Source organism: Dromiciops gliroides, chromosome 2, assembly GCF_019393635.1.
Source record: "Dromiciops gliroides isolate mDroGli1 chromosome 2, mDroGli1.pri, whole genome shotgun sequence".
In the NCBI taxonomy this organism is placed as follows: Eukaryota; Metazoa; Chordata; class Mammalia; order Microbiotheria; family Microbiotheriidae; genus Dromiciops; species Dromiciops gliroides.
In genome coordinates, this window is record NC_057862.1 from 71638443 (window position 1) to 71662609 (window position 24167).

The following is a 24167-nucleotide window of genomic DNA, read 5'->3' on the forward strand; positions in this document are numbered from 1 at the left end:
ATCTGAAAGTGGACTGGATTGCCTTGAGAAATGTTGGTCTTTCTTTATCGAAAGTTTTAAAGCAGAGACTAAACAGCCAATTGTTAGGTATATTGTAGAGGGGAATCCTTGTTCATGTACAGGTCTGACTAGATGGTTATAAAGTCTCTTGATATTCTGTGATTCTGTGAATTCTATCTTTGAAAAAACAAAGAAAAGAAAAGAAAAAAATTGGAAGCTTCATTGGCTCATTTAGGTTACTAGATAATTTTTAGTGGTCTTAAAGTAGAAAGTGATTACCTGAAACCTTGGGTTTTCCTTAGGGGTAAGGGTGTTCCACTCCATCCCTGCTGCCAACAGTCTGAACTTCATTGGTGGACCTGCCATTCTCCTGGGAATGATTTCACTGGCTACAGATGACCACACCATGTATGCTGCCATTAAAGTCCTCCACTCTGTCTTGAGCAGCAGTGCCATGTGTGACAACCTCATGAAACACATCCATGGATACCAGGTAATAAAGCATCAAGTATTCACCCTGGAAGCCAAAGGCAGTAAAGTGCCTTCCTGGCTGCATGAAAGAGAGGAGACTCATTTTAGTGGTTCCTCAAGTCTGGTGTTCACATAGATGAAGGATAAATGACTGAATGAATGAATGAAAAGACTGAGCAATTTACTCTACAGAAAGCACTGTGTAAAGTACTGAAGTTACAAATAGAAAAGCAAGACAAGCCCTGATCTCAAGGGGCTCACACTATAATAAGGGGAGGCAGCATATATAGAAGTTCTCATCTGTAAGTGAGATGGACAGGCCCTCTGGCCCTTAAACTGAAACAACAAAGGTGGTAATATATCTTCTTTAGTGTCATTTCCTATGAAAACAACACATCTCTTTTTGATGTCAAGCCATTTGACCATGCCAAATACTTTGAAAGAATGGATAAAGCCTCCAAGCTATGATAGCCTGCATAACTTTCAGAGTAAAATGAGCTTACATCTGATTCAAAGTGTCTGTAACTGAAGTTTCCCAAGGAAGCACAAGCCACATTAGTGTACTAATGATGAATTGCCATTTCTACATAGTGACTGCCTTCGCTAGGTCAGTTTACTGGTTTGGGGCAAAACATCTGCAGAGCCAGTTCTTTGCTGTATGGGTACAGATTGTAAATGTACAGAAAGGCATAAAGAAAAAAAGATATTTATTGATGAGGAAATTGGACCCTGTTGTATAGAGAGATCTTGCTCCATTTTTTCCAGATACTGACATTGCTCCTCAAGAAGAAAATGCAACTGTTGAACAACAGAATTTTCCAGCTGATCCTTTCTGTTGCTGGCACTGTTGAGCTGGGCTTTGGATCCTCTACTATCACAAACCTCGGCATATTCCAACATGTTCTCTGCAATTTTGAGGTAAATTAGGAAAAACATTTCCTACTGAAAATGTTGCTGTGGCAAAAAGAAAAAGTGAGAAGAGAGCAGGAAAATGCCCAAGAAGGACAGTGTTAGTACAACCATGTGAAATTTGATAAATACTTAGAAAATAAATAATAATATTTGATGTTTAGAAAAAACACTGGAGATTCATGATGTGATACACAATCCTATTTTTATGTCTATTGGTGACTGTCAAGGTTGTAATAAATAATATAGGGTATCCTAAAAGTCTTAGTAAAGTTTTAAGCTTTAATAGGATCAGTAGGGACTGGATGATATTTTTCCTCATCCAGTGATCCCCAGCTACCCTTAATTCCTACCATGGGAGATATATCCTAAAGACTATGTTGGTGGGGTAATTTGGGGGCAAATACAATAATAACAATCACATGGATTTGCAACATTAGCAACATATTCTCACCCCTTCCTCTTCTCCCCTTTCCTCAAATAATGAGGCAGGGTAATTTCACCTCCTCCTCCTCCTCCTCCTCTTCTTCTTCTTCTTCTTCTTTGTCTTCTTCTCCTTCTCCTTCTCCTTTTCCTTCTCCTTCTCCTTCTCCTTCTCCTTCTCCTTCTCCTTCTCCTTCTCCTTCTCCTTCTCCTTCTCCTTCTCCTTCTCCTTCTCCTTCTCCTTCTCCTTCTCCTTCTCCTTCTCCTTCTCCTTCTCCTTCTCCTTTCTTCTTCTTCTTTTTGCTGGGCAATGAGAGTTAAGTGATTTGCCCAGGGTCACACAGCCAGTAAATGTCAAGTGTCTCAGGCTGGACTTAAACTCAGGTCCTCCTGAATCCAGGGCTGGTGCTTTATCCAGTGTGCCACCTAGCTGCCTTGATTTCAATGCATTTTATAGATTGGTTTGTGCTTCTAGTTGTTCTGTGGAGTGGGTTGATTTATGATTACCAAGATTTATGATTAACAATTTATAGATGGAAAAACTAACGCAAAGAGAAGGAAGATCTTATTTCACAGGTGCACAGGAGAGCGTGATAAAGATGAGAGTAGAGCTAACAGTCCTTGGACTTTCCATCTTGTATTTCATCTGTCAGTCTACTGTCCCTTTATTTTGGGGGTTACTTATCCATTTAAGTTATTTGGTGCTTTAAACAGCTCAACAAATAGCTTAGTTAAATACAAAATATTACTTTTGATACATGAATTTATACTTTCAAATTTTACTGATGTATTTTGTTTTTATTCTACAATCATTCCCCCTTAATATCCCTCCACAAACATAGATGTTGAATACTCCTTTATTTTCATTCATTCATTTATTTATCTATCTATCTATCTATCTATCTATCTATCTATCTATCTATCTATCTATCTATTTATTTATTTATTTATTTTTGGTGTGAGGCAATTGGGGTTAGGTGACTTGCTCAGGGTCACACAGCTGGTAAGTGTTAAGTGTCTGAGGCCGGATTTGAACTCAGGTCCTCCTGAATCCAGGGCTGGTGCTCTATCCACTGTGCCACCTAGCTGCCCCTGAATACTCATTTATAACAAAGAAAAACATTTACAGAAATCCAAGAGGTACAGTGACTATATCTAACAGTATCTGCCACCTTCTTCATCTATAATCCCTCCTCTCTCCTTCTCTCATTCCTCTCTTTTGATAAAAGAAGCCTTTTGTTCTCTTGGATCAAGATGGGTCATCACAGTCAGTCATCATGATGTTCCCTTTTTAGTTTTCATTGCATCATTGTGCATTTTGTTCTCCCTTGTTCCTGCTTACTTTGTTCTACTTCAGTTCACATAATGTAAAAAAAAAATTCTTCCTAAGTTTTTCAGAGTTCATTATATTTATCATTTTATGGTACAATAATACTCCATAAGATTCCTTTGTTTAGCCATTCCCCCTAATTGATTGATTCCTGTTTTATTTCTAGTTCTTTGTAGTTTTTTAAAGTGTTGCTATGAATATTTATGTAGATAGAAGTGCCTTTTTTTTAACTATGACTTTCTTGAGTTATAAGTCCAGCAATAAGATCACTCAGTCAAAGATTATGAACATCTTAGTATATTTCTTATAGAGTTTCTAAATTGTGACTAATGGAATTCTGATAAGCTTTGTAGGTTTCCTCCATCCACTCTTTTCTCCATAAACATGTCTTTTCATATGGCATTATGTTTCAAGGTATATTTTTCTGTCTTTCAGCTCTGGATGAACACAGCAGAAAATCTAGATATTGCCCTCTTTTCCCATCTCATAGAAATTTTTCGGTCACCAAGGTAGGATATCCAGTGAGAACTTCTGCCTTCCTACAGCTTTGACTTTATTCACCATCTTTTTTTGTTTGTTTGTTTGTTTGTTTGTGTTTTTTTGTTTGTTTGTTTGTTTTTGCGGGGCAATGAGGGTTAAATGACTTGCCCAGGTCACACAGCTCGTAAGTGTCAAGTGTCGGAGGCCAAATTTGAACTCAGGTCCTCCTGAATCCAGGGCCATGCTTTATCCACTGTGCCACCTAGCTACCCCCTGTTTATCATCTTTGATAAGAGTAATCAGGTGGAACTAAGCCTTTTCCTGGGAAATCGAGAATATCAGCAACCCTGTTGGGTTTAGTGACTAAAGAGAAATTTACTAACCCTGTTGTGTAACTCTGACTTTAACCTTACTGGCTAACTCTAACAGGCTGTGGAGATAGCTTCTATGTAGAACCAGTCCTGTTGTAGGATGCCAACTCTTTATACATCATTGAACATAATCCTTTTTGCTTCTATGGCTCATTACTTTTTTTTTTAGTGAGGCAATTGGGGTTAAGTGACTTGCCCAGGGTCACACAGCTAGTAAGTGTTAAGTGTCTGAGGCCGGATTTGAACTCAGGTACTCCTGACTCCAGGGCCGGTGCTCTATCCACTGCACCACCTAGCTGCCCCGGCTCATTACTTTTTACCTGACTTGCAAGGACTCGTGATGATCAGCAAAACAGGATTATTCAGTGACATCTAGTGGAATTCTCAACACCCATACCTGGATCCTGTGAAGTCAATATTTATTTTTGTTTTTGATTTCACAATTGAAAATCACACACACAGTTAGGAATTTTCTGTCCCTGTTCTTTAACTCTGTTGGCCATAGTGAATAATGCAATTTGAATGAAGGGGGAAAAGAGGACTGAGTTTCATCACTGATTTTTTATTTCTATTTTTTAAAAATAGAATTTGTAGGAGAAGGTGTTTTCTTAGGGTGAGAACATTTTTTTGTGAAACTGAAAAAAAAGGGATGTGAATACCTAGAAATCCTTTTAAAAATATGACTTAAGCTAATATGAACTTATTCACTTTGTGGTTTCAAAGAATGAGCAAGACATACACTCCAGACAAATCCACTGAAGAATAACAGCAGTATCTAGGCTATTGCCAAAGCCTGGGGATGTTAGAGATCACGTACATGTCTCATGCCTTTGTTTGAGCTTTATGTGATCTACATTATTTTTCCACCGATGCACAGATTTACAAGTCAATAATTAGGGCTTTGTTTGAACATCTCTAAATGTGGCAGCTTCCGGGAGGCGGAGGTGGAAAGGAAGAAGATGAAGAGGAGTGTCCCAGTGCAGACTTTGGTTTTTGGTAACAGACACATATTCAATGAATGTCTGACATTGTTTTGAGAGGTTGCCAAGAAATCATCAGGAGTCAAAGGTCCATGGAACTAGCAGAGTCTGCAAACCTTTTTAGCAGAAATGCAGCAAATTTGGCTCTTTCCAGTAAATGCTTTTACCGTCTCTTTTCCTTTCTCACCAGGGAAGGGCCTCGGAATGCTGAAATGGCTCACCGGGTACAACTGATACCAAGGCTCGTCTTCCTCTTTAATGACCCCATTCTCAGTCAAACCAAGATCTCCACCATCACTTCCATCCTGGGTCATTTGCTGAAGAGACATTTCAATACCCAGGATGTCATTAGGTAATAATAACAATCATTATTATCATAATTATAACTAACAATTTAATAGAACTTTAATATTGGTTATACCCACATATATATTATTTCATTTTCACCTCACAACAACAATATGAATTAGCCCCTACACCTTTTTTTTTTTTTTTTTTTTTTTTTTTTTTTTTTTACGGGGAAGTGAGGGTTAGCACAGCTAGTAAGTGTCAAGTGTCTGAGGTCGGATTTGAACTCAGGTCCTCCTCAATCCAGGGCCGGTGCTCTATCCACTGCGCCACCTAGCTGCCCCCCCACACCTATTATTAATGGGTTAATGGATAGCATGTTAACGCTTTAATGATATAAATAAAACCTACTTGCCTTTTCTTTGAAAGCAAGATTCCATTTTTGTAGAACTTAAATGTATAGACTATTCCTAGTTATTTAAATTATTTATTAATTGGTCCAAAGCTAAGATTGGATAGAAGTTGAGGTTATTAAGTAGCATTGTGAATATTATTTGTTTTTGTTTTTAATTATCCGATTTTGGAATTCCCAGAGTTTTCAGAGTCCTATGTGAGTCCTGTTCCCTCCCACATTTCCATGATCACCATTTTATCATGAGCATCAGTCTTATTTGCAGAATCATCTTCCTTCTCACATTCTGCTTTTGATAGTGGCAAACTTTGTGTTGCTGCCATGGATAATTTCTAGTTTTACTTGAAATATTAGAAGTACAAGTGAGGGAAAGGGTAAGAAAACCATTAGGTATCAGAAAGGCAAAAAAGTTGTTGTTTTCTCAAGAAACTCACAGTCCAAGGTAGGAAAGCAGTTCAGTGCCCATGGCAAATAACTAGCCACTGACTTCTACTAGCAGAGGAGCCATTCTCCAAGTTGGACTGTAGCAAAACTTCCATTTCTGATTGACTCATTGTTGCATCCTCCTTCCTACCTCCTTCTAGTGTATGCCGGTCAGTTTTACTATGCTTCATTTTCCACCCATATCAGCAGCCATGTTGGGATAGATTCTGTAGATTCATTTATCTACATGATGCATGGTTTATAAGGTTTCAGCTTTAATGTGTTAATAATACAATTAGTATCAATAGGAATTTCTTTTTGATTCCCCAATTTACAAATGGGGAAATTAGGTAAACTAACTTTCATTACTTAAATATCCAGTTATTATCACAGGGAAGGGTTGAACTCATCTTCCTGACTCCAGATTCAGCTCTCTATTCTCTGGTTCTGAGAGAACGTTTGGAATTAAAAACATCTTTAACACAAAATAACACAAAAAGGTAGACATACTCTTAATTCTTTCCTTATCTAAGATAATAGCACCTTTCCTACTACTGATGAGTTCTGCACAGATGGGGGGAAATTCCACTAGATCCTAAATGTGACCATGGGTTCAGCCTCAACAAAAGGGTTGATCATGCAGTCATAGATTTAGCAATAAAGATGTTAGCATCCAGATAGTACAACTTCTCCATTTTAAAAATAGGGAAACTGAGACCCAGGAAAATTGAATGATTTGGCCAAGGTCACAGAGCTAATAAGTTATAAAGGTCTTGAACTGAGGTCACTCTGATGATAAATCTAATGGCCTACATTTTGTTGCCTCTGATAATGCTTTATGATTATGATAACAATGATAATAGTAGCTAGCATTTACATACTGATTTAAGGTAGGCAAAGAACTTTACATCTGTTGCCTCATTTGATCCTCAAAACATCCCTATGAAGTAAGTGCTATTATTAACCCATTATACAGATGGGGGAAACCGAGGCCAAGAGAGGTTAAAACCAAGATCATTCAGCTAATCATTACCTAAGGTAGTATTTTAACTCAGGTCCCAAGTTACACATGAGTTGAACCTGGTCAGAAAATACTGATGACATGCCCAAAAAAGATGTGCTTCAATAACATTTCTTACTTCCTTCTTCCCCTGCCCCCTCCTTTTGTTTCCTTAAAGGATTGGATTATTTATTGTCTATACTCTAAAACCTTCTTCGGTAAATGAAAAACAGATCAGAATGGATCAGAGTTTGGACTCCATGGAAGGTGAGATTCTTTAGGGCTGGTTTTCAGTGTTATCTTAGTGTGGGATAGCTAGGTGGCACAGTGGATAAAGCACTGGCCCTGGATTCAGAAGGACCTGAATTCAAATTCAGCCTCAGACACTTGACACCTACTAGCTGTGTGACCCTGGGCAAGTCACTTAACCCTCATTGCCCCCCCCCCCAAAAGAAGATATCCAATATTTATTCTCACAATTTCCCTAAAATACTTACCTCATGAGGGAGGATCAGCATGATGTAGTTGGAAGAGCACTTGAGTTTAAATCTTGCCTCTGGTATTTACTACTTGTGTGAGTTTGAGCAAGCCATTGAAGCACTCAAGGTATCAATTTCTTCTTTTGTAAAAGAATGAAAACTGGACTAGAGGCCTCTAACAATCATTTATTAAGTAGCTTCTATGGGCAGAGAACAGCACAAAGTGCTCCCCTCTAGCTCTGAGCCTATGATTCTATGACCTGGGCTTAAATACCAGATCTAACACTTCCTACCTTTGTCACCTAAGCAAGTCACCTAACTTGGCCTCAGTTTCTCATTTGTAAAATGAGGGGGTTACACTAGATGACCTTTATCTGAGATTGCTTCCAGTGCCAAAGATCTCTATAGGCAAAGAAACACAAACTATGTGAGGTTAATATTTTTACAAATGAAAGATAATAATAATGACTCAAATTTTTATGAAGTCCCTTGTAATACATATAATCTATATATTATATGTTATATATTGTGTCATTTAAAATATTGGGGGGAAGCCTGTCCCTGTTGTAAGTTATTGGGAAACTTAGCTGGAGTTTTTAATATATTGCTACTTTTAAATTAGAGACTGTTGCACCACTTTGGGGCATTAAGCATTTACTAATTACATTAAATGCTAGTAAAGAGAGAGCACATGGCTCCGAATTAGAGTTCAGAACACCTACATTACTTAGATAGATAGAAGAGCTCAGGGAGACAAGTGGCTGCCTCCTTCAGCTTCCCAGGCCAAGAGAGAGGAGAGAAAGCAAGCTTCCTAGGAACCAGAGGAGAGGCAGCCCTTAGCACACTGTTACAAGCTAATTGACTAGCATCATTCAAATCTATGGTTTACTGGACCTGAGGGTGGTCTATATTAAAATGAGCAGCACTGGGCTAAGATCCAGGTCTAGTGAAAGACAGATGCTCTACTGAGGGTAAAGGCTTTTTAGGTAGGTGTGGTTTTAATCTCTATTGTCTACTGAGTTAGGTCTAATCTCTAATTCTATTGACTCTGGGCTGGCTCTGAGAAACCACCCAGAGTTCCTAATGTGTGTGTGTGTGTGTGTGTGTGTGTGTGTGTGTTGTGTGTGTTCTGGGTTCCACCCAAAAACCCATTATTAATAATTATTTTCTCACAATAATAATCTGTACATTGTTTATAATATAGAATAATATTTTTATTACTCTATAGTATCATTTTAAAAGAAAAGCACTTTACAAATCTTAAAATACTACATATATATAAAACATAAATACACATACATATAGTATATGTACCTATACAATACATATAATATATACATAATATATAAAATAGAGATTCTATATAAAACATGAGATTATATTATATATTTATATATTAATTATCTCCACTTTAGATGAAGAAAACAGAAACTGAGCAGTAAAGCGACTTGCTTTTGATCATCCAACCAATGATTTGTCTGTAATCAAACAGATAAGAAAAGTGTGTGAAACAATAACCCAACCAGGTCTTCTGACTAGAGGACCTCGCTGTCTTTCTCCCTACCCTCAGGCTGCCTCTCTGAATATCAGCTTGAAACATCTATAATTGGCAGTTTCATAGTTTAAAGAAATTAATACTCAAAACAGGACATACAACAAGGTTATTTAGGTCTATCCTTTGCTCCCACCAAGTTAAATGCTAATAATTAAGTTACAGAGTGATGTAATCACAAGAGCACTGGCTCAAGAGTCAGAGAACCTGCACCCAAATCCTACCTCTGACATCTAACAGCTGTGTGACCTTGGGGAAGTCACTTAACTTTCCTGGGCTTCAGTTTCTTCATCTGCAAAATCAGCGGGTTGGACTTGATTACTTCAGAATTGCCTTCCACTCTAGGTTACGATCATTCCAGATACATGAGGACAGATCTTTTTATGGATTCTCTTTCTTTGGGTTGCAGGGGATGATAGGATTTTAGAGCTGGGAGCAGCTCTAAATACTCATCTAGTCCAACTACCTCTCATTTTACAATTAGGAAAATGAGAACCTGAAAAGTGAAATAAATCTCCCAAGATCTCTTTTCTTTCTTTTCATTTTTCTTCTCTTCTCTCTTTTTTTCCTTACTCCCTCCCTCACTACTTCCCTCCCTCCCTCCCTTCCTTCCTTCCTCCCTTCTTTCCTTTCTTCCTTCCTTCTTTCCTTCCTGTTTTTCTTCTCTCTGTCTGTCTGTCTTTCTCTCTTTGTCTCTCTCTCCCCTCCCACCTCACACACACACACACACACACACACACACACACACGCGTGCACACACACGCACACAAACACGTGACACACCGCACCATATCACAGAGCAGAGATTTGAACTTGGATTCGTCCACTGATTTTATTTACATGAATCAAATTTAATACCTTCTCTTAAATGATTGTTTTTGTCAGAAAGTTCATCCTAATATCTAGCTTGTTTTATTTCTTCTTTTGTTTGTTTTTGTTTTGTTCTTTTTTGTTTTGTTTTGTTTTGCAGAGCAATGAGGGTTAAGTGACTTGCCCAGGGTCACACAGCTATCAAGTGTCTGAGGCCGGATTTGAACTCAGGTCCTCCTGAATCCAAGGCCGGTGCTCTATTCGCTGTTCCACCTAACTGCCCCTTGTTTTATTTCTATTATAGTTTAAATGCAGCTTCTCTTATTCTGTCCTTAGTTAATGGATGTTAGTTGCTAACCTAATAATAAAATGTTTTTTTTTTCTCATACTACGAAGATTCAATTCCATAAATATTTTATTAAGAACCTATTATGCGGGGGCAGCTATATGGCACAGTGGATAAAGCATGGCCCTGGATTCAGGAGGACCTGAGTTCAAATCCAGCCTCAGACACTTGATACTTACTAGCTGTGTGACCCTGGGCAAGTCACTTAACCCTCATTGCCCCACCAAAAAAAAAAAAAGGAAACTATTATGTGCCAAGCATTGTAAATGGGGAAATTTTTTGAAAATGAAGCAATGCTTGACTACAAGGAACTTGTTTTCTACTGGGAAGAGGGGAGTAAATAAGTATACAGATAAATAATGTAAATTATATGGAAAGTGTTTTCAAAAGGTTCAGAGTATTAAGAATTGGAAGGAATTTTAAAAGGCTACTGGTAGGAGTTGGCACCTAGGATGGGATTTGAATAAAGCCAGAGATTCTTTGAAGGAGAGAGGAGGAAAAAATGCATTCCAGACAAGAGACCCTACCCCTCTATGGAAAGGAGTGGTGGGGAGAGATGAAAAGATTCAGGGAATAGCCAAATGGCCAGTTTGATAGGAACAGAGAGGGCATGAAGGTGAGTGAAAGGACATCAGACTGCAAAGGGAGGCAGGTAGGAGCCAGATTATGGAAGACTTTAAATCACCCTCTCCAAATTGGGTTACCATACCAGTTTCTTTTGGACAAGTTCAGATATATGTCTCAAAAGTGAATGCAGGGGTACCTTGTAAATTCATGGATAAGACCCACCTCTTTCCCTTTTCTAAGTTGTTTATGGAAGCCTGCATTCTGACATCTTACTTGGGTTTCTTCTCTTTTCCGTGTTTGTAGCCGGAAGCCAAACATCTGGCAGGATGATCTGGCTCAGAAACCAGTTACTCGAGATGCTGTTGGATGTAATCTGCTCCAACAAATTTCATCTGTCCTCAGAGTAAGTAACAGTGTGCAGGGTTATCCAGCATGTGGCTAATTCACACGCAGAGCAATAAGAAGGCGTTTTCCTTAATGAAAAGATTGGCATTTCGGCTACATATTTCTAGCGCCATCAGTAGGAAAATTATAGTTTCCCAATAGGCTAATCCAGACCTTGCCCTAAGATATTCTGAAAATCTAGGAGGAAGAAAATTTAGTATAATTGTAATAAACCCGTTTATCTTTTTTTTTTTAAAAATGCCACTTTAGTTGTTGTTATTCCTTTTGATTTCATCTGTGTAGGGTAACATCTGATGAAAAACTACTCTTACCAATCTAGATTGTTTCATGATCTGCAACATAGAGTCTTTGAAAGTTGCCTGGGACATTGAGAAATTATGTGACTTAGCCAGGGTAATGTAGACAGGATGTATCAGAGGTGAGGGTCTCAGTTTGGGGCCAGTTCTTTAGCCATTAAACTACCACGTCACCTGGGAGTTGTTGAACTCCTTGATATCCTTGTTTGTTGCCTTTCTTTGTGTAACCAGCACTTTGTACAGCGGCTGACATATAGTAGTTACTTAAGAAATGCTTGTTGACTACTTGTCCTGTTTTCTCACATAACCTCTCTATGGTGTCATAGTGTACAGAGGTGCTAGGCCTGGAGTCAGGAACATTCGTCCTCCTGAGTTCAAATCTGACCTCAGACAAGTCTTACTAGCTGTGTGAGCCTGGGCAATTTATTTCAATCAGTTTGCTTCATTTTCTTCTTCTATAAAATGAGCTGGAGAAGGAAATGGCAAACCACTCTAGTATCACTGCCAAGAAAATCCCAAATGGGGTCACAGAGTTTCATGATTGAAAAGACTGAACAACCTCCCTAGGCATCATTGTTCTTATCTGTGAGATGATGGAATTGGTCTTAATGTCATCTAAGATCCCTCTGATCATCTCTAAATCCTTTGATTCAAAATAAGAAGATTTACTAATTATTATATAAAGTACTTAGTATTCGATGAAAATAAAAATTAAGAACTTGGTGAATTCACCATAAAAATTTCATGTTTGTCAAAGGGAATAGTTGTAAGGTCATGCTTACTGTGTGCAAGTATGAGGTTCAGACGCAGTCCAAGATCCAGTCATTCTTTTAAACTGGCACTTGCTAAATCTTTCAAATACAACACTCATTCTACTCTTATTCCTTAAATCAAAAAATATAATAAAGTAGTCTTTCAAGTATTTTTTAACCTGTCAATGAATAAGTATTTTAATCCATGAAGTTTTCCTCACTTCCACTCTTATCACTGATGACTTTTGTGAGAAAAAAATGGGATTTGTCAGATACTCAAAGTCCCCATCTGGAGATTAATCTAAACTGATTGAATTAAGTGAGAGTGATTGACTTTGCTGATTAGCCTACTTAAAGTTAATTATATTGTAACCTTACCTGACTGGCCCTTAAGAAGGTATTGTTCTCAGAAGCTAAGCACTTTGAACTCAACATGAGACCACCTTCAAGTCCAGTGAACCAATGGATTTGGATGACACTAACCAATCAGCTTGAAGCAGTGTGTAAGGACCACCTCTGCTCTGGACCTATTAAAAGCTTCCACACAGTTTGCTGAGTGTTCCTGGTTGAAGCAGGCTCATGGTGGAGGACTTGAGGAAGAATCAGACCAGGCTGGAACTCTAGGCTAGATAGGTCTTTTCTTAACTTTCTAAACTCCACGTGTTCTCTTTTTACTAATACCTAGTATGCTTTAATAAATGCTTAATGCCCTTAGACTGGTATTAAAGCTTCTAATTTAAGGTGACCACACATTAGATTTTAAACATCACACCTTGTAACCAGAGCCTATAACATTGTTTGTCTTTCCCTTCTCTGGAATCAGTGACTCCATTATACCAGCAAGCTAACTTCCTTGCTTTTCCTCATACAAAGGTTATTCACTCTCTTTTATTATTCTGATATGTCAGGGGTTCTCCAAATATGGTCCAGAGACCCCTGGGGCTCCCTTAGACCCTTTCAGGGGTTCTTTGAGGTCAAATTTATTTTCAGAATGATACCAAGATATTTTAATTTTTAATAGAGCTAATCAATATAAGAAAAAGCTATTGGGGAGGAATCCTCAATAATTTTTGAGGGTGCGAAGGGATCTTGAGACCAAAAAAATTGAGAACTTAGGGAATGGAAGGGGCGCAGGACTCAGAATCAAAGCACACTGGCTCCAAATTATGGTGCTGCTACCTAGAATAATAGAATTTAAGGTTAGAAGAGACCTGAGACATCATCTTGTCAAACTTCATGATTTTGCAGATGAGAAAACGGAGGCACAGAAAGGTTATGATCCTTTCCATAGACTACATAAGCAGAAATTAGCTAAAGCAACACTTGAAATCACTTTTACTGTCTTTGCTTCATTGCCTAAAGTAAAATCTTGTTGCTAGACCCCCTTTTTACTGCATTTTCTCAAGTATGTTATATAAATCCCCAAAGCCTGAATTTCCTCATTTGTAAGGTGAGAATAACTGACCACATCCCTTCCAATATTTGTCATTTTCCTTTTTGGTTATATTAGCCAATGTGATAGGTGTGAGTTGGTACCTGAGAGTTGTTTAATTTGTATTTCTTTAATCAATAGAAATTTAGAACATTTTTTCATGTAATTATTGGCAGCTTTCATTTTTTCTCCAGAAAACAGTTCACATCCTTTGACCATTTATCACTTGGGGAATGATTAATACTCTTATAAATTTGACTCAGTTCTTATAGCTTTAAGAAGTAAGGTTTTGTTTTTTTTCAGAGAAGCTTTCTATAAAGATTTTTCCAGTTTCCTGCTTTCCTCCTAATCTTGGCTGCATTGGTTTTGTTTTTACAATTTTATAACAATTTAATTAAAATTTTCCATCTTACATCCTGTAATGTTTGCTTACTCTTGTTTGGTCATATATTTTTCCTTTATCTGATCTGAAATGTAAAAGTGTCCATGCTCCCCTAGTTTGCTTATGATTTCACCCTTTATGTCTAAATCATATTTCCATTTTGACCTTACCTTGGTATACAATATGAGATGTTTGTCTATACCAAGTTTTTGCCAAATTACTTTCCAGTTTTCCCAGCAATTTTCTCAAATACTGAATTCTTATTCCAAAACCTTGGAACTTTGGGTTTATTGATCATTAGATTACCATGTTAATTTGCTACTGTGTATTGTGTGCCTAATCTATTCCACTGGTCCACCACTCTATTTCTTAACCAGTACCAGATTGTTTTGATGATTGTCTCTTTCTAATATAGTGTGAGATCTGATACTACCAGGCCACCTTCCTTCACATTTTTAAATTCGTTCCCTTGACATTTTTTACCTTTTCTTCTTCCATATGAATTTCATTATTATTTTTTCTAGCTTTATAAAATATTTTTTCTGTAGTTTGGTATGGCACTGAATACATTAATTTTTGTAGAATTTTTGTTTTTATTATATCAACTTTGCCTACTAATGAACAATTAATATTTCTCCAATTATTGAGGGTAGGGAGTATATTTTTCCTTTTTTGTTATCCCTTGCATTTGGCACAAAAGCTGGAATATCGTAGACACAATAAATATTTTTAGTTATCACCATTTCATAGAGATATTTAGACAGTGGAAAGCAATTACCACAATAAGGAGGCTAAGTGAGTCCAGAAACTGGTTCCATTACCCTACATTTGATGTCATTGCCAAGTTGAGAATTGGTAGATAAGGTCAGCACCAATTTAGGTTCCAAGCACATTTTCAAAATATCACAGAAGGGGATGATTGAAAGTTGCATTCATGCCTCATAAAATAGGTGAAAAGCAATGGAAGGGCAAATGAGTATGTGGAATTCTGGGTGTGAATTATAACCAAGCCAGTTCATTCAGAGACTTTTTATAGATGAAAAGAGGAGGCCAAAAAATAGATGAGAAATGAGACAGATGTTCCAGCATTTCTTTAGCAATCTATTCTTATAATGGATGTTAGTGGAACCATCATTATTTTGACTCTAACATCTCAATACCTGATATGGTATAAGGAAGTACAAACGGCACTCAAGAAAATGAAGCTGATAAGAGTAGTAAAGCTTGACCAAATACAATGAAGAGATTTCTTTTTGGAGGTAAAACAGTAAGTATTCAGATATTGATTATCAAAATTTCTCAATCAGAGGATGAATTTTAAAAACTAGAAAAGGTCACAGTATTATTATCAAAGAAAGCAAAGATAATTTCCATTCCATACCCCTAATTTTTTTATTTCTATGAAATCTTTATAAGTATGATCTATGTGTGTATATATGTATGTGTGTATATGTGTACACACACACATATATATACATATATATACATACACACATACACACACACACATATATATATATATAGACACACATATATAGCATACCCTGATGAAATTATGTAAAGGGAATGGGATGACTTTGAAATTCTTTATAAAAGGCCACATATTTGCAATCATACAATTTAATGAGAAGTATAGAGTATAAGATCCTGTTATGTTTAGTATTTTTGATTGTTTTTAAAATGACCGTATAGAGTTATATCTCCATTAAGAAACTGCCTTTACCTATACCAGAATAATACAAAATTCATAGTGCTAACCCTATTCAAAAATTCTGATTATAAATAAAAATGAGATAATGCAGTTTTGTTGTATTCTGATTATGGTATATTGAAAGTTCCTAATGCCACTTTGTTTTATATATTTGTTATAATGTTATGATTAATTTTTCTTTTATGAACTTGTCTTTCAAATATATTGGTGTATAAATTTAAAATTAAATATCCATTATTTTTTGTTCTGACTACTGTAAGGGCTAAAATTTGATATACGGAGCGTTATTTGGGTGACGTCTTAATATTGGGGTCCTGGAAATATGAGGGACCTTTTAGGTTTAAACCTCCCCTCTGAACTGCCCTTTTTAAATATTTCTCCCAGGCCAATAAGAAAGGAGCCTCTAAACTTTAGTTCACAAAAGGATAAGATTTTTTTACTTGGGAATTAATTAAACAACAAAGTGAAACTAATAAAAACTCAAAGATAAGGAAATAGGAAAATGGAAATACAGATGAATATTATTAACTCTAAACTTAAGCTATGCAACCCCAGACTGATTTCCAATTAAGCTAGTTCAAAGGAATTTAGGGTTTTCCATCATTAACTCACCCAAGCCTGAACAGCTTGCCAGACTGAGAGAACCAGCACACGCCACCACAAGGGCCAGGACCAAAAGAAAACCCTAGAGAGAGCTCTTGTACCTAAAGTAGCCCACCTCCCTTCTGGAAGTGTTCAATCTCCCCTCCCCCAAAAGGGGAGGTCCTTCAAAAGCTGCCTTCAGAACCTTGGGGTGAGCCAGGTGTGGCCCTTCCCAAATGAGTTAGCTAAAAACGGGAATATTAATCTTTACCAAAAATAACTTTTGTCACACTACCATTATGTAAGCTTATTTGTTTCTTTTTATATTTCCTGCCTTGAACTCAAGTTCATCTAATAATACAACTGCCACTTCTGCTTTTTAGGAAATGGGTATTGCATGTTGTTCTTTAGAGAAAATTATTAATTTATCTGTAATAAAAGGTTAAATATCTATGTACCTTGGATGACTTTAAATCTACTCCTTGGACTGATTTCACCCATCAAGCCAAAACAGGACACTGAGGTGGATATCGAGGCAAAAAAAATGGGGAATATGGAGTATTTGCTTTTTTGGTTTCATGACTTAAATGTCTTATGGTGAAAGATATAAGAGGGATGAAAGGAGCAAGATGGATTGCCAAACAAAGAGAATTTCTCTAAATCTGACTTTCCCTTTTCTATACCTTCTCTTCACAAGTAATGAGCTTTGGCAAGGAGATCTCTGCCAGCAACAAGAAACAAGATTTTTATTACTTGTTTTCCTTAAACACTGTTTAAATGTAAATGTGGAAATGTCTACCTATTTTCTCTTTTGTTAATCATAGTATGCAATTTAAAATTTATTTCTATTATACTTCCAACCCTTTGGTTAACAATAGGTAGCAACAGGTTTAAAATCTGTTATTCTTTTAAAGAATTTTGCTATCAGTTTCACTGAAATTCTTTTTCTATTCCTTTGCAAACCTTTCATTGTGGGTTTTTAAAAAATATTTTTTTTGAGATCTTCTTAGCTCTTTAAATGTTTTTTTGCCTTCAAGCAAAAGTTTTGAAGGATTCATAATTTTAGAATTTATTTCTGTGATCTTAAACTTAATATAAACGGACATCTTTTTTTGCCCATTGTTGAGAGATTAAATAACCCTAAAATTAAATAGAAAGTTTTTGACAGATCCAAATACAGGAGTCCAGATTCCAGAAATTTACATAAGCAATTTTGCACACTATGTGTTTACATTAAAGCAATTAAAAATGATATATTTGGGATAGAGATTGGACCTTTGATTTTGTTGACTTAGGGAACTCCTGGATGAGCAAATCCCTTTAACCAATTTAGGTCACCCCCTTCTCTGTAATTTATTATTTTATAGAAATTTGCCTGGAGCACTAAGAGGTTAATCTATTTCCCCAAAGTTACACAGCCAATAGATCTCAAAGATGAGACTTAAACTTACATTTTCCCAGCTCTGATGCCAAATTTCTAACAACTACACCATGCTGCATATACAAATACAAGCATAGTCATTTTTGCATCAATACATCTTTCCACAGGTCACAAGAAGAAATGTTTCTGAAACTGGGACCTGATTGGTTTCTGTTGTTCATCCAAGATTATCTGCACCCAAGCACAGTGGTGTTAGGAATTAAACTGTTATTGCACTTTTTGTACAACCCAACTCTACGGACCAGGTTTAAAGATGGCTTGTCAGGAGGATCCTGGGTAGAAAACAGCATTCTAGGAGTGCATATTTTGATGGGTGAGTTAGAAACAAAAGATTTTAAAGACATTGAAAATACATATATATATATATATATATATATATCATATAAACATATATATACACATATATATACACACACAGATATATATAATTTTTAATATATGAGGCACCATGGTATATAGTAGTGTGTTGGAATCAGAAAGAGCTGGGTTCAATCCCACTTCTGAAACTTGATAGATATATGACCATAGATAAGTTAATGAACCTCTCAGCCTCAGTTTCTTCATCTGTAGAATGAGAATAACCATAACTTTAATACCTACTTCATCTGGTCATTGTAAGCTTTCAATAAAATAATGTATGTAAAGTGTTTTACAAATCTTAATTTGCAAGGTAGCCTACTGCTACCTATTGTTAACAAAAGGGTTAGAAGCATAATAAAAATAAATTATAGTTTAAATTGCATACTATAATTAACAAAAGATAAAATAGTTAGACATGTCTATATGTTTAAAGAAAACAAGTAAAACACCCTTTTCTTCTGCCAGGAAGATTCCTACTCACCATAGCTCATAGCTTAATTTGTTCAGTCATTTTCATTTTATGTCCAACTCTTTGTGAACCCATTTGAGGTTTTCTTGATACTGCAGTGGTTTGTTATTTTCTTCTCCAGCTCATTTTATAGATGAGGAAACTGAGGCAAACAGGGTTAAGTGACTTGCCCAGGGTCACACAGGTAGTGTTTGAAGTCAGATTGGAATTCACAAAGATGAGAATTCCTGATTCCAGGTCTGGCATTCTATCCACTGTACCACCTGGCTGCCCAAATTTTAAAGTTATGTAAATGTCGGCCATTATTAGCACCTTTTCCTTTTGGCAGATTTCAATCAACCACTTTGAAAATTATCTATGTTGACTTACATATAGCAGATAAGAAGTGACTTTCAACTAATATGCTCTAAGAGAATGATTATTCCTTGATGGTAGAAGCTATTTTGTATTTATCTTTGTCTCTCCAGCATCTAGCCCAGTGACATGGTAAGAACCTAATAAGTATTGATTTGAACTGAATTGAACTATGGAACATTTGTAAATACATCATCACCATCATCACTCATTGAAGAAACATTGGGTGCCTGAGTTTGGATTAATTTTTATTTCTTATATATTATTAGGCAGATGACTGATGGAGCAAATATTCTTAACACAAACATTATTGACACTGGTTGTTACTTTTCTAATTGATTTTGGTCAAAAACATTTTTATTACATATTTTTTCTCCCCTGATGTTTAGATAATTTAAAAAACCAATCTGCAAAGCCTGATTATGGTTCCTGCCTGATTTCTGGTTTCCAAATATTGCCTACATTTCTTAGTCACCATGTTCAGATTCCCGAAGTCTACCTCCTTGTATCTAGCTTCTTCCTTCAGACACCAATGAGTGAAGTGACTGCAGAGCCCAAGGTGAGTCCCTTGAAATGCTTCCAATAGTGAGGAGGTATAGTTTATTTTTCCTTTGTGATGCCAAAGGAAAAAGGGAAGGATGAAACAAAAATAAATGACAGAAAAGCAGTTTCATCAGTGTGGGGCTTGAACCTAAGTTTTCCTGGCTTCAAAGCCAGCTTTCTATGCAATAAATAATGCTGATACTTATAAATTATATATTACCTAGTCATGAGTTATGTGTGTATAAATTAAAATAAGCTTATAATTTCTCTTTTCTACTTTAGACAAGTCTTGATGCCATGTTACAATGGTTATTGCAGAACCACAATGGGGAAAGTACCCTTAAGTCTGGTTTATGCACAGAAGGTGCCAAGCTGCTATTAGAGATGGTCAAAGCCATAATTAAGTTGGTAAGTACTTGCTCTCATCTTGACCTCAACCATGGTAGTTCCAAGTCTATCTTAAGCAGGATTTTCCTCTTACTTGTCTTTTCCATGAGACCCCTTCTGTCCACGCAAACAGAAATTGCTTTTAGTTCAGGCCCTCTTTACCTCTTGCCCAGCTGGCTAATTGATTTCCCTGCCTCATGTCTTTCATCATCTGCACTACTGTCCAAGAATTTTGCTTTGGTGTGGATCTGACCATGTGGTTCCCCTACTGAGCCAGCTTAATGGCTACCAATTGTTTCTAGACTGAATTATAAAGTCCTCTGTTTAACTTTTAGAGTACTATCAAACCTGTCTCCATCCTACCTTTCCAGCTGTATTGGCCATTATTAACCCATCTATACTGATTCAGCCAAGCTGACCTTCTTTTCCTCATTCCTGAAATTCCAATTCATATCTTTGTTCCTTAGCATTGGCTGGGAAAAATTATCTCTTTCAATCCAGGCTCAAGTGCTTCATATATATTCCTGATTAATTTTCATCTTCATACACTCATGGTAGTTTAATTTTTAAAAGAAAACTATTAGTTTATAAATGATCCATTTGAAATAAGTAGGAAGCTATAGAGAGTCCTCATTTTTACTACTTGGGAAAATTAAGGGAAAAATATTACTTATCATGTCACTGTTAAAACCTGCTATTTGGTCTCCTGGTTTCTAAACTAGTTCCTTATTTAGTCCTGTTGGGTATATTTTAGTTAGGTGTCTTTTCCAGAATCAAAGAAAAATGAAGGAAGGTCTGCAGTTCAATTTTTTTGCTACTTGTGCAGTAGCTAATTCAACTTACTCAAAGCCATGCCCCTCATAAATTGTGTTCTTAGCCTATCACAGGTTCAGAAGAAGAAAATTGGAAAGTGACCTACCCTGGAAATGTGATGCAGTTCCTTTGTTTAATATACCACAACTATCCTCAGGACCCTGTATGGCGATCCTCTGACTTTCTCCAAGCCTTGGCTTCAATTCTCTTCCCTCCCAAAATTCCAAAGGTAAGCAATGTTGAATACCTTCCCCAAAGCCTAAGGAGTGGACTCTCCTTCTTGAGAACTCTTCATGCCGGCTGTATAGACCATTGCTCTATGTGTTTCAGGTCAGTATGTGTCATATTTATCCTCTAATAACTTGCCATCTCCTATAGGATGGTGACTATGTCTGCTTCTTTTTTTTCTCTCATTCTTCCAGAGCAATGTCTGTAAAATCTGCTCCTCAGGGCTGAGATTCTGATAGCTAATGCCTTTTTGAAGATATCCTCACTTTCAAGTGTGGAACCAATCAAAAAGTTTGCCATTAGCCATGTGGTTAGCAGACCAGGAACCAGTTATAAAATGTCCACACATGCTCTAATAACTCCTTAAGGTACTTCCATTACATGACATCATGACTCTTCCAGAAGCAGGCTCTCTCACATGCGAAGTCTCTATCAACTGAGCTCATTGTTGCATTCTGTGAATATTCCAGGTCTTCAACAAAAGTATTCAGTAAGAGCTTATTGAATTGTAATGTTTATTAAATGAGAGAATCAGGATCCTAAAGATCTTAAGGTCTTTGCATTAATTTTAGGAAGATAATTTTTAGTCTCTCAAATTTTCTATTTAAGTTTAAAAAATAAATCATTTGGATTGTCCAAAGGAAAAGTGACTTGACAGCAGTTCATGTGGGAAAAAAGAGATTTTAAGTGAAAAGAAACTCAGTAGAAGCCAGCCAACAGTGTAACGGGCTTGTTAAAAGGCTAATTATTGATGATTAGTCTTGAATAATAGTCTTCATGTGAATTAATTGTATAGAATTTAGAATGAAGGAAGTCATAGTGCTGGTATGATTGTATTCTCCCTTGAGCAAATCGTAGCTGGAGTATTGTGTTTAGTTCCTACAGCCAGACTTTGATAAACTGGAGTATAACCAAGAATATAAAGGACCATGAATCCATCTTATGAGGAAAAACAGTTAGAGGAGCTGGATATGTTTAACTTAAGGAAGTGAAGATTGGTGAGGTAAAAAAGTGTCTCCAAATATGTCATGGGCTGACATATGGAAGAAGGATTAGGGTTAAGCTATGTAGCTGTACAACTAAGACCAATGGGTAGAAGTTAGAGAAAGGCAGTTTTCTCTATACCACAAAGGGAAATACAAACATTTAACATATATGTGTATGTATGTGTATAAATAAGTCTCCAAAAATGGAATAGCAATCATCTGATTGAAGTGGTGATGTGTTCTTCCATTACTGGAGGCATTCCAGGAGAGGCAGGATGATCATTTGATATGGATATTGTAGAGGATACTTATGTTTGAGCTAAGAGGTTGAACTAGCCAACCGTGTTTGTTTTTGTTTTTTTTCCCAAATCTAAGCTTCACCATGGTTCCTCAATGACAAAAAATAAAAAGACAGATAAATTCATTTTTTCTTTTAAGAAAAATAAACATAGACAGTAAGTAAATGACTTCCAAACTTTGAGATTATACTTTTACTGGAAAGGATGAAACCTTACCTTTGAGCAGCTTGGGGTAGTTCCGTAATTTGGTCAACTTTCAAATAGGTAGAAATGAGAAATATGACAGTAGAGCAAGTCTTAAAACACTTCTAGGTCTTAGACGAAGAATGAAATCATTATAAGAAATGAAAATTTATTTCTTAAAGTATGTGCATTTTCTATTCTTACAAAAGCAATTTTCAAAAATTTTCCCCATGGCTTTCTCCCCCCACCTTTTTTCTGAATTGGCTGTGTCAAGGGTGATGATGGGGGCATAGCTGTAGAGAGAGAGAGGGCTTAGCTTGGTCAGAGGAGTCAGAAGCAGATGTGTTTAAGATTAGGATAGGTTCTTGTAGGTCCAGGATCTGAATTCCAAGGAGTGTTGAGCACGGATTTGGAGTTTAGCAGTACAAAATTGAGAGTAGGACCAGAGAAAAGAAAAGGCGTCATATTGTTGCTTAAATGATTCTGAAAGTATGGTTATGACCTAGGTTAAGGTGCAGCAAAATTCAAGTAAACAATAAAGGAATGAACAAGATTAGGAGCTAAGAATTCCCCATTTTCCCTTGTTTTGTTCCACATGGGCTTTCATTCACGGAAAGTGGGACAGATACTACAATGCAAAAATCTCAGCATAGCATTTTTGATACTTAACCAAATGAATCTCATCATTTGCTCTGAAATTATACAGTTAGCTTTTCAATCAGGCTCTAGAACAGTAATTAATCCAATCACTATGTCCCTGGTGTCATTCAATTAATTTCATGAATTGAAAAAAAAATTAATTAATCTTATGAATGGGCAAAGTGAGACATTGAAGGCTGATCTCATTGGCAGGAGGTTTTAGTTCTGTGGTAAAAAGAGGAGCTCAGAGTGAGGAGATCCACCTCAAATCAACTAATAGCATGAATTTTGCTTGTGATTGATTGATTGATTGATTGATTCTTAGCACTTCAGGGCATTGTAAAGTTGAGATAAAGGAGCCTTGCATATTTATCTCTTAGCAATGTTTGAGGATGACCAGGGTATTTTGAAAATGCCTTGTAAACCTTATAATACCATATTGATGTCATGCCAGCTAACAGAGCTAAGGCTTTATACTCTAGAACCCTAGAACACTCATGTTAGAATGACACTAGAATCTCTCATGGTAGAAATCCAGTTTCTTTCTTTTTTTTTCTTCTCTCCCCCTCTTCCCCCGTTGGGCAATGAGGGTTAAGTAATTTGCCCAAGGTCACACAGGTAGTGTCAAGTATATGAGGCTGGATTTGAACTCAGGTCCTCCTGAATCTAGGGCCAGTGCTTTATCCACTGTGCCACCTAGCTGCCCCCAGAAATCCAGTTTCTTATTCCTCATTTTATCTGTATGACTATACCTTCATTATAGCATGAAATGACACGTAAAGCAAATACCCTAAAAACCAAATACCACTAAAAAGTTCTTAACTTCATTAAGCTGCTATTTTGATTTTTTTTATTATTTAAATTAAAAAAAAATTTGTGAGGCAATGGGAGTAAGTGACTTGCCCAGAGTCACACAGCTAGTGAGTGTCAAGTGTCTGAATGTGGATTTGAAGTCAGATCCTCCTGAATCGATGGCCAGGTCTTTATCCACTGTGCCACGTGGCTACCTCCTAATTTGACATTTCTAATGTTCAGGTTTGAACATGTTGCTCCCTTGCTCCCCC

General features: G+C 36.7%; 1 protein-coding gene across 1 annotated transcript in view; it reads left to right on the forward strand.

The window, feature by feature from the left end:
• WDFY4 (WDFY family member 4) overlaps nucleotides 1-24167 on the forward strand; it is a 346483-nt gene that overhangs the window by 102036 nt on the left and 220280 nt on the right. Inside the window, 10 exon segments of the mRNA XM_043980868.1 lie at nucleotides 303-493; nucleotides 1237-1389; nucleotides 3569-3642; nucleotides 5155-5316; nucleotides 7266-7354; nucleotides 11145-11244; nucleotides 17950-18155; nucleotides 19415-19584; nucleotides 19851-19976; nucleotides 20833-20997. Of these exon segments, the coding sequence (XP_043836803.1) occupies nucleotides 303-493; nucleotides 1237-1389; nucleotides 3569-3642; nucleotides 5155-5316; nucleotides 7266-7354; nucleotides 11145-11244; nucleotides 17950-18155; nucleotides 19415-19584; nucleotides 19851-19976; nucleotides 20833-20997 (1436 nt within the window).